We start from the raw sequence: 11,229 nt of genomic DNA on the forward strand, positions 1-11,229 counted from the left end.
CTCATTGATTCACAAGTTCACCTAAGTGAAGGAGCAGTCCGATCAGAGACCCCTGGCCCCAGGTTCTGATTTTCAAATCTTACAGGGGGGATGTCACCTCTTATGGGGGGGAGGGGCCTCAGCCTCCCCCCGTCCCACCTGAGCTTCCCCTTAATTCACACCCTGCTTGCACTTGGTGACTCTATGCTGAAGGAGGACCAGAGGTTGGTGGGTGAGGGCCTGGGAGCTTCACAGCGGTAATATGTTGTGAAGTGTGTATAATGCGGCTGTGAATGTGTACCCCCCTACATGTCCTGTGACGAATCAGGGAGAGATTCCATGCATGCTAATCAAGCCAAGCTGCTGGTGGGAAGCGGAAATAAAAGGAAGCTGGAGGAAGCAGCTGGCTGGGATAAGAGCAGGGGAGACGTGTAACCAGACTCAGGCTGCAAGGGCAGCTCTGGACCTGCAGACCTGTACGGGGCACCTGTGGGACGACACCTGGTTTGTAGGGGACACTTCTGGAGCTGGGGCTGGGTGCATCACATGTTAAATGAGTGCATTTTTGAAGCCAACTGTCACAACCTGTGCATGCGACATTGTACCCTGACACATCCATGTCCTTTCTCTTTGGCCCCATGGTACCCGTATATGAAGTTGGCAACCCCAGTTGGCCCATTATGCGTGCTGGGGTGCAGTGCCACGTGGGGTGTGCTACAGGGGTCCAGCTGGGTGCTTGCTCAAGGATGAGGATGGGCCTGGCCCAGGCTGCTGGGGGACATGGAAGGGGCAGGAGGGCCCAGCCAAGCCACGGGGCCATGCACGGACAGGGTGGGGGTGTGAGGGCTGGGTTGGGCTGGGCTGGAGGGGCTGCGGTGCTGCAAAGGGGGCAGGAGGCCAGTGGCATTGTCAGGGGATGAGATAAGCAGCTGGCAGGGCCAAGGCCTCCGGCTGGGGTAGGGAATGGAGGGGACAGGCAGGGCCAAGCCCTCTGTGAAGAGTTTAGTCAGGGCGCCACAGGGGGAAATGAAGATCCAAGGGCTCAGGCCACAGCGTGGGGGAGAATAAAGGTGCCCATGGTGCAGCCTCACTGCCCCCGTTGCCCTCCCCTGTGGCTGGACAGGAGCCAGCAGGGACGGGCTTCTGGCTGGCTTCGAAGTCCTTCCCAGTCCACGTGCAACTGGCAGTGCCAGGCAGGCCCCAGGGGCGAGGAGCACCCACAGCACCATGGCCAAAGCAGGCCTGGCAGGGAGGCCAGCTGGGGCAGGGCTGGCCAGAGGGGTTGGGCTGGAGCTGCCCTTGGACAGGGTCAGGGGCACAGTGCAGCCCTGGGCGGCCGTGCCGGCAGCAGGACAGTCAGAGCAGGAGACACTTAGCTATGGAGGTCTCCAGCCGCTGCCCATCTCAGGGACCTCTGGGGCCAGCACAGCACTGTGGTCCAGGCCAGAGTCCCCGGGAGGTATAGGAGAGAGCCCCTCCAGCCCCGGACCTGACACCCCCTGTCTGCCCGCCCCAGGCTCTCCTGGCTGAGCACAAGCATGGGGAGGGACCAGGCTCCCTTCTACCTGCCCAGGCTGAAAATCCACCCCTGCCTGGGGTAAAGACTACTAGTCTGGGACAACGGAGGCCTCCACCTGGGGACCTGGTGCTGGTCAACCCATGCCCTCTCACCTCCCCGACCACCCCCGTGATTTCTGGAAGCACAGCTGTCCCACGGGGTCCTGCAGCCAGCAGTGCCCAGACGCCAGCGTGCCTGATCCATGCCCTCCATCTGTGCAGCATGGGCTACCCCCAACCCCTGTGCCATGTGGTGCTGCGTGCTGCAGGGCAATGGCCACACAGTACTTCCCCTACAAAGGCGTCCTCTTCCCCTCCTTTGATTACTCACCCGAGACCCTCAGCTATGTGGAAAGCCAGTTCCAGGTGTGGGATGATGACATCTTCAATGTCTCCTACCCCAAGTCAGGTAGGGACCAGGCTGGAGCGGAATCCAGATGCCCGGGCTCCAGCCGAGCTCAGACTGGGGAATGGGGTGCAGTGGGTGCAGGGCAGGGGTGATTCCCTGTCCCCCAGGCACCAACTGGATGCTGGAGATCCTGAGCCTGATTTGGTGTGATGGGGACCCCAGCTGGGTGCGCAGCGTGCTGACCTGGGATCGGGCCTCCTGGATCGAGACCAAGACTGGGTTGGCAACTGCCCTGAAGTACCCGCCACCCCGGCTGCTCACCTCCCACCTGCCCCTCCAGCTCTTCCCCAGGTCCTTCCAGGGCTCACGGGCCAAGGTGAGGACCAGGGCTGTGGGTCTGGCATGGGGGGCACTAGCAGAGCGGGCAGTTGGCTCCAGCTCCTCTGTGACCTGATGAGAAAGAATCAGCTTCCCTGTCTTGCTCAGTTCAGCCCCAATCTCTCCCCCACATCTCCAGGCCAGGCCTGGCCCTGCAAGGCTGAACCAATCCGGCTTGTCCATCGGAGCAGACCCCAGAGCTGCCCGGTCCCTCCTGGCTCTGCTCCGAGCCCACCTCCTGAGACTGGGAGCCAGCCTTGCCCCATGGGGCCAGACAGAGTCTTCCCTCACGGCTCTGGCATTGTCCCCAGACCTCACTGTGTCCTCCTTGCCTCTCCCCAGGTCATCTACACCCTGCGCTGCCCCAAGGATGTGCTGGTCTCGCTCTACCACTTCTCCAAGGCCCTGCACCTCTACAAGGACCCCGGGCCCATGGACACCTTCCTGCAGGACTTCCTCAGCGGCAGCCGTGAGCAGTAGCGGGCCCCGCTAGTGCCCAGTAGGGCTGCTGCGGACCCCGTCCCCGCCCTCACTCCCGCTCTCCCCGGCCCCTGTGCGGTGGGGCTGGCTCCTGTCTCACCCGGGGGGGAAGCTGGGGCCAGGCCAGGCGGCTCCAGGTTGTGGGTGCCCCCCAGCTTCTGCCTCTCCTTGCAGTGCCCTACGGCTGCTGGTTCGACCACGTGGCTGGCTGGCTGGGCCTGCGGGGCCACAAGAACTTCCTCTGCATCACCTACGAGGAGCTGCAGAAGGTAGGGCCAGGGGGTGCCCAGTGTGGCCCCGGGGGGTGGGGGGTGCCCCGGGCCTGGGCTCTACGGCTGTTTCTGGTGCAGTGCAAGAGATACCCCTGGAGGCCAGCACAGCCCCTCCCCAAGGAGCCCTCCAATCCCCTTCCCCTGCCCCATCTGCTGCTCTGTTTTCTGCTTCTTCTCCTACCTAATACTGAGCTGTCTGCCCTGTTCTTAATGTGCCCCATGAGACTGGTGCCACCCCTAGAGGAAGGTACAAGGGACATACACCTGGCCTTGTGGGGTGGATGTGGCTTGCATCGCTGCCCACATGGATACCAGCTAGCCAACAAATCTGTGGGGGTGTTCAGTGGTCGGCATGGCCCTCGGTGGCCAGGGGCACACAGGGAGCGCACGGACACAGCCCTCACTGACCCCATAGCCCTTGTACTGCCTTGACCACTCTGTGCCCCGGGCAGATCTTCCCAGGGGCAGGAAGGGGTCTGGGGCCCGGGTTTCCGGTGCTGGTGTCAAATGTGTACCTGGGTTGTCCCCACCCTGGCCATGTGCTTCTCCAGCACAATAATTCTTTCCCGTGACAATAAATTAAACTTTCTGTGTTGGGCCTGGCCCCCCTCTGCTCATGCCCTGGTTCTGGCACCAGACTGAGCTCTCCCTCGAGGGTTCAGCCCTCTCCAGGCTGACCCGGCCTCTTTCTCCCAGGACCCACGGGACAGCGTGCGAAGGATCTGCCACTTCCTGGGGAAGGAGCTAAGTGATCAGCACATCTCTTCAGTGGTGCAGAATGCCTCTTTCCAGACCATGAGGGGGAACAAGATGTCCAATATCTCGCAGCTGCCAGACGAGTACATGGACCACTCAAAGGGGCAGCTCCTACGGAAAGGTGAGCCCCAGGCTGGGGCCATGGGGGCTACTGCTCAGGAGCAAGAGGCATTGATAGGACATGCCTGGTCTGGCAGAGTCAGGGCCAAGGGGCAGAGCTGAGGGCGTGGAAACCCAGGACTGGGCTGGAGGGGCTGAGGTCACCACTGACCTGCAGCTGTGGGGGCCCTGGGGGGTGACCAGGGTCTGGGCTCTCATGTCTCTGGTCTCTGGCTCCTCAGGGGTCTGCGGGGACTGGAAGAACCTGCTGTCAGAGAAGCAGAGCCGTCATGTCGATGCTGTGTACCAGGAGTGGATGCAGGGCCTGGACATCACCTTCGCCTGGGACTGATGTACCCGTGGGACCCAGCCCATGCCCATCCCCACCCCCTGGAGGAATCACCAGCTACTGGAGTCTCAGTGAGCATGCAGGGGCTGGAAGCTCCTCCAGGGAGGTGCCAGGTCTGGCCTTGCCTCCGTCTGTCTGGATCCTTCCCCAGCCATAAGAGCATCCACTAAGAACCAGCAGTCAGCCACTGGTGAACGCTGATGGACCCAGCACGTAGCCCTGGCTGCTCCAAGCTTACGGCACATACGGCACAGTGGGTTTCCCACAGGCCCTAAGCATGAAGGGAAGCCTTCGGTCCCCACCCTGGGACTAAGGGACTTGCTTTGTGCTATGGGGCCCTGGAATAAAGAGAGGGTGCCTGACTTTTTTTTTTTTTTTTAGGACAGTGGTTTTGTTGGAAAGTTAAACAGACATTTAACAACCATTTAGATAAGGCAGCAGAGATGCAAAGACATCCTCAGGCCCAGGGTGGATGGTGTAGGCTGGACCCCAGCACCTCAGAGCCTTTTTCCACAGCTCAAACCCACAATTTCCTACTTCCCCACATTTACAGTCATTGATTAATACAGTCAATTATTAATGGCATGCATTTATTCACAACCACATTGGGTACACAGTAATGGAAGGGGTGGATCCTGGAGACCCTCTACCCCAGCTAAGTGAGGGATTTATGATGTAACGCCTGTGCATCTAGCATAGCCTGGGGTGTTATCACTTAGGCTTGGACCCTTGACAAGGAGAGCTGGTTCTTCTTCCCACATCCTTGCCATGAATTAGGTGTTTTTCCTGAATCTGAAGTTGTGATGACTGTAACGGGGGGCTACCGGGGCCGATCTCCGCAAGGCCCACCCACCTGTTCTTGGGCTAACCGCCCGCCTTCTCGCCTACCATGCCTTGGTCTTAATTGGTTAATTAATTAATAGATGTAATTAGGTGGGAGGCTGCCCATTTTCTGCCCCACTGCTAGGGGCCGCTATCTGCGGCTCCATTCCTCCCCTACACCACAGCCCAAGCCTCGCTGTTGGCATCATGATGTTCTCATACGTGCTGGTCCCCCACGACGGGGCCCAGGATCCCACTGTAGGACCCCACCTGGGTTCCTCCCTTCAGGTGGACTCTGCTGCCATCATACCAGGACATACATCGCCCTGCCATCGGTTCCCCTTTGCATGTGGTCCCCTCACTGGGACCTTCTGCTCACACTAGCCCCGGCCCACCCCCAGGCCAGTCAGGACCCCAGGCCCCGGCTCTTGGGTGTCCCTCTCGGTGGGCCTCCTTGCCCTTCTGACCCTCCTGGCCCTGGCCCCCACCTGGGCCAGTCAGGGGAAGCTCTGACAGGCCTTGATGTATGACCCATACTCTTATCCCCTCTCTGGGTCCTTCTTTACAGATGTGGGGAGCTGGGGTACCTCACACCATGACTGGTGCCTCAGGGTCTCACAGGGGACTCTCGCCCCCCTCCGGCAGCAGGTCGTGGTGCTACGACCGGTGTTATCTTTGAGCCACACTCTGCCTCCCAACGGTGGAGGACTTATTGGGGTCAGGGCTCAGCTCTCGCTGTCTGGCTAAGCCCCCTCTCCCTTCCTGGGGTTCCACATCGCCCGCTCTCTGGGGCTTCTGATCACTGACCCCCTCAACTGGGGCTCCACATGGCCCCCTCAGGATCTCGCCCCCTGTGTAAACGCCCATCCTGCTGGTGTCCCTTCAGGTGGCTGGCCTGGTGTGTACCAGAGCCACCGGTGCTGGGCCTGGCCCAGGACAACCACAGCATGCAAACTCCTTGGGCGCGGTGCAGGGAACTTGTTGGCCCTGGCGGCGTGAAGGGAGCCAGGAGGAAGGCAGCTTCTGGGCTGGGGTCTCTGCACTTCTACACCTGGAGAGCCCCGAGTGTCTGGGACGTTGGTGCCCAGGCAGGGCTGGAGCTGGTCGCACTGTCTGGAGTCAGCAGCCTCTGCTGCCTGTGCTAAGACCTCTGATTTTGTGCCTCTTTGGAGTGGGGACAGAGGCACTATCCCCTCTGCACTAGCTATGGGCGCTCCCAGCCCGGGTTCAGGTCTTTCTGCTCCTCCAGGGCCCCTTCAGCAGCGCCAGCAGACACAGACAGTGCATTATGCACATCCTGCTCTCCTGGCCCCAGGGACTTCCTTGTATTGACTCAGAGAATTTGCTCCTGTTTATCCATGGGTTTAACCCCTGGAAGTGGTGTGCCCACTGGGCTCACCCCCGTCCCTGTTTCTTTCCTGCTGTTGCTTCTCAGGACCTTTCCCAGCGCTCTTCTGCAACACGTTGCACTCAGGTATTTGCTGCCTTTTCTGTATGCATGTAACCCTCCCCCAGCACCAGGGCCAGGTGCTATACCAGATTCAAGATCCTCAGGGTGTCAATAGCTTTGGGCTCTCCCCCAGGCAGCTTGGCTGGCTGAGGTGTCCTGCCAAAAAGGGAGGTGTGGTCCTCCCTCACCTTCCCAAGAATCCACCCCCGCCCAAGTAACAGGTAGGGGTCTTTATTTTAGCTCTATTTACAGAAAAGAAGAGAAAAGATTAATAACAAATATAATACAACTATATACATGTGTGCATTACATAGGTTCAACAGCACCCATCAAAATCCATAACCAAAACATTATCTATAAACCCAACATTAGTGAATAGTCCATCCAACAAGTGATCCCACATACAACAGCCCTATCGAGATATGTCCATTCACAGACTATAGACTCTAAACCTCAGTGCCACTAGGGATTCAGTTCACTCTAATAAAAATGAATGGCAGCACTGCTATTGCTGTGAGTGGTCACCAGATAGCAGCGCGCTCCTACAGGCACCGGAGAAGTAGGGTGCGCGGTCCCAGTGCTTTCTTTCAAGCAGAAACCTTTGTCTGGACGGCAAAAACAAACACCTGACGAGCACTATGAGGTTAAATGCCTCCCCACCTTCCCTTTCCTTGTGAAACTGGGGCTGCTTAATAGACACCGCCTCCCTTTACCGGCAGGTCTCCTGTTTCTGCCGCCTAAACTCTCCCACGGCTCTGCCCAGCTGCAAGCACAGACTCCCCTTTTCCAGGGCACTTGAGTCCTGAGTTTGCACAGCTCCTCTGCAAGATAGGGGATTCAGCTCCTTAATGAGCACCACAGCCTGTTGGTCTTTCCTGGTGTGTTGGCTGTCTGGAGCAGGTTTTCCATCCCCTCCCTGGGTGGAGAGACTGTCCCAACGCTCTCCCTCAAGTTGGGAAACAGCTTCTCCCCAGCTTTCTCTTTCCCACCCTCTGCTGTGTTTATATCCCAGATGCAGCCAACCAGACCCCTCCGTTGTGCTGGCAATCTAGTCAGCTACATGCACATTTTTAGGCTTGCACCTTTTCAGAGGTCCCACGTCGCGTGCAAGCCCCGTCTCATCCTTTCTGAAGAGGCAGAAGCATTGCTCCCCTGCCCAGCCCACTGTCCCTGCAGCTGGGCAGCTGGTGCATGCACACTGGGGGATTTGGTCTTGCAATAGAAGAGAAGATGCCAAACAGAAGGGCCCCCCGGGGTGGGGAGGTAACTGCGAGCACTCTCACGATTCAGGCTGGTTCAGTGGCGAACTGACCGGGGCGGGGGGCAGGAAGGGGCCATTGCTTTGGGGAGGGGGGCACCGACCAGGCTCTTCAGAGTTCTTACTGCACGACATGACTTAAAGTATTGCTACGAGAAGGGTGGAGAGGCTGGGGGGAGAGAGGGCTGCAAATGCAAGCATTGGCTCCCAGGCGCTGGAGACCCATGGTACATCACTGGGCACCTCTGGAGGTCTGGGAGGACATGGGGTTACTGAATGTCTGCACCACGGGGCCAGCTCATGCTCTGTTACCAGTCCCCAAGTGAAAATGCCACTGTACACCTCTTGTTGTCTGTTATTTAATGTATCACCTCCACCTACTATCTCACAGCCTGTAGTCCACTCAGCATCCTTTACTGGGAACCACCAGGACTGGGATGACTGGCATGACCAGTATAAAAAGGCAACTGACTTCAGTGGGTGGGATGGCACCACTGAGCTTGAATCTCTGAGCCTGTTGCTTACTGGAAGAGCCAGGGAGACCAGCTGTGGGCCCAGCAAAAAAACCAGTGCTTGACAAGGGCCCTCAGGAATGCTCTGCAACCTGCAGATCCTGCTCAGGACTGTGCCATTTTCTTTAACCATAAGAGGATGGCAACAGAGTCAGCACAAGAGTTTGGTCTGGTCCTAAGGTGTGTAGCCATCAAGGCATCTCAGAGGTACCAGACAGGTTGGCCCGCAACCACTTTGTCAGCCGTGCCTTCACTGGGGAGTCATACGGTCAATTTTGGCAGGAAAAGTCCCAGAGTCTGGATGAGGCTATAAAACAAGCCATCAAGACAGCTGGTGAAAAGCTGGGGCTCTAGGTACCCACAACACCGCGGCAAGGGGAGATGTACATGCCAAGGAGGAAAAGTCAGCGGTGCACCTTCCAAGCATCAGCTTTGCAAACGCTGGGGTGAACGGCACCGGCTCAAGAAGTGTACGGAGGCCTAGCCCTATGGCAGACCTCCAGGCCCCTCTAGGCCACAGCGACTAAGGTCACAGTCAGAGGCTCTGCTGGTGCTGCAGCAGCCCCCAGCACTTCTGGAGGGAAGGCCCAGAGAGAAGGCTGCGCTCCGGGTGGGGAAACTGAGGCAGGCAACAGAGAGGGGCCCATCCATGGCTTGTAAACCCAGGGTTGCACAGCATGAGGGTGTTATTAGTGTTGTATGCCTAGAGGGAGAACTAGGAAGGGTTCTGTGCCAATTCCTCCTGGATCCAGGTGCCCCACAATCCTTTGTATGGAGCTGGAAACAGGAACAAGCTACGGCAGGGACCTTCAGCCCCGTGGCCCAGGGGTCAAAGCAGTCAGCGGGAAGGCACTCTGCTTCTTGGGGTATAGCCATCGACTATCAAGGAATGTACAGTCCTTGTGGGGACAGATGCCCATCAGGACACCTCACTAAGCACTGGCTTTCTCACGAAAGTCCAGGTCTTGCAGACTATGACTTGCAGACTGCTCTTGTTCCCTTCTAGGAGGGTGTTTCCCCTGTGCAGCCCCGAGGCCGGACTGGAGCATGGGAAGTCTCAGTGGGAAAAAATCTAACAATCCCTCCTCAAAGCAAGACCAGCTGAAGAGATGGTGTCAGGGAGATGCCAGGGGCTTGCGAGCCTCAGGAAGCATTGGGGTTGCTGGTGGCAGCTTCCACGGGCAAAAGTCGCAGCGGTGAAATGCCAGTGTGTGTTGCCTGTGCATCGACAGAGCCTCACATTGCCTACCAAGGCACCATAATGGGGACATTTGAGCCCAGAGCGGCCAGGCAGCAGACAGACCCGGGGCCAGAGACGTCGGTCACTACAAAGGTCCTGAGCTCAGCCCAGAACCAGCACCTGGGAGAACCAGGGGTCACCTCCTGTGTGCAGCTCCCTGGTCACACATTTGTATCCCAGTTACTGCATGCACAGTTTTGGTTCGTCAGCCCCGCTCGCCCTTCTGTTGCTGCAATGGGGGAGGAGGAGCAGTGCAGTGTGGGATGCATGGAGGACCAACCCAACCCCTGCCATGGAGCGCGTAGTATCCCCACGTACCACTGGGCCACTACACAGTAAACTCATTCCAGAGCTCTTGATTTTCCCAGCTGTGCTGTTGAATCTTTCCAGGGGGTTGCTTAGATCAGGTCCCTGCATCCTACCCTCTGGGGCTTGTCACGAGAGAGTGTTTTTTTGCCTGCAGGGAGATGCCTGTCCTGGTTCCCTGTGGTATTTTGCCTACAAGTATTAACCAGCTCTTGTGCTCCAGGCAATAAAGTTGTTCACTAATAAAGGACTTCAGGCCAGGGGAGTTCAACCCACTCCTATCATTTTCACTCTCCTTTCCATACAACATCTGACTCCCATTTTATGCTGTCCTTGGGGCACCATTGGTTGGAAAGGAACAGTCTTTTGCATCTTCCAGGTTAACCAAAGTACACGGGTATACCTGTTCCATCTATTTTGGTTAGTCTATAAGGTGCACATCCTCCACTTCAAGCTAACACCACCAACTATGTCTCTGCTTAAAGACTTGAAGGTGCAGAGAGCCTCCAAGAGGCGCTCAGCATCTGGGGGGTCTGGTCTGGGAGGGCTTCCCCTGACCAGCATACACATCTCCTGTGTCATCCTTGTCCACCCCTCCACCCGGTCTGCTTGTCCCCCCTCACTCTCAGTTCTTCTCTGTCCAGTTTCTTCTCACCACGAGCTGCCCCCCAGCTCCCCATGGTCCCTTCTGAGCCCATGAACATTTCCAGACCACATTTTTTGTGTCCCCCGATGCCACCTTATCATTATCTGTCCTGGATTTGGCTGAAGGGCTCTGGCTTAGGACCCTCAGCCTTAATGCCATCTTCCTGAGCTCCCCTGGGCCTGGCCAGGTGAAGGGGATCATTGCTGAGCTCTGCACATGGGCTTCATTTCTTTTCTTGGCAGCTCCTTGTGGGAGAAGCGGGGACAGGCCTGGCAGCATGTGGTGACTGATGCATGTGGCAGTAGCTGCCCCTACCCACAGGCTTTCTGTCACTTCAGTAAGATGCATCATAGTTTCTGGATGCTGCTCCCCACCCTTGGCTGCAGGGTTTTTTAAGACCTGGTGCTGGGCTGCTTTTCAGGCACCAGAGACTGCAGGAGTCTGGACGCCAATGAGGCCTGAGTGCAGCCGTGCTCCGGTGGGTCTTTGTAGACATATGACTCTCATTCCCAGGTCAATGAGTCCATGAGTGCAGAGCCTCCTGGGTCTGTTCATGATTGTTCTTTCCCAGTGTTCAAAGCAGGGAAACTGAGGCACGCAGGATTACAGGGACATAAACACTTTACCCAGAAATACTCCAACCAGTCCCATCATCTGCCACGGGATCCCTCAGTCGAAAGGCCCAGTCCCTCCACCTCGGAGCCCCCAATCACTGTTCTCACATCCTCTTTGGGGTGTCTGGGAGATACTTGACTGTGAAAAATAAACAGGGTCAA

General features: G+C 57.6%; 1 protein-coding gene across 1 annotated transcript; it reads left to right on the top strand.

Moving 5' to 3' along the window:
* Positions 1-1,805: 1,805 nt before the first annotated feature.
* On the top strand, positions 1,806-4,459 carry LOC149861556 (sulfotransferase 2B1-like). Its single transcript, XM_090052624.1, has 6 exons — positions 1,806-1,945; positions 2,053-2,261; positions 2,606-2,732; positions 2,918-3,012; positions 3,712-3,892; positions 4,113-4,459. The coding sequence occupies exons 1-6, from the start codon at positions 1,810-1,812 to the stop codon at positions 4,220-4,222; spliced, it is 858 nt and encodes a 285-aa protein (XP_089908750.1). The 5' UTR covers positions 1,806-1,809; the 3' UTR covers positions 4,223-4,459.
* Positions 4,460-11,229: the final 6,770 nt, after the last annotated feature.

The sequence above is a fragment of the Crocodylus siamensis genome, chromosome 6 (assembly GCF_052110815.1).
Source record: "Crocodylus siamensis isolate JL-2025a chromosome 6, ASM5211081v1, whole genome shotgun sequence".
NCBI classification, from domain to species: domain Eukaryota; kingdom Metazoa; phylum Chordata; order Crocodylia; family Crocodylidae; genus Crocodylus; species Crocodylus siamensis.

Coding starts and splice junctions, on each gene's coding strand:
- LOC149861556 (XM_090052624.1), top strand. CDS start 1,810: ATGGCCACACAGTACTTCCCCTACAAAGGCGTCCTCTTCCCCTCCTTT. Junction 2,262..2,605: donor TCCAGGGCTCACGGGCCAAG/GTGAGGACCAGG, acceptor GCCTCTCCCCAG/GTCATCTACACCCTGCGCTG. Junction 3,013..3,711: donor CCTACGAGGAGCTGCAGAAG/GTAGGGCCAGGG, acceptor TCTTTCTCCCAG/GACCCACGGGACAGCGTGCG.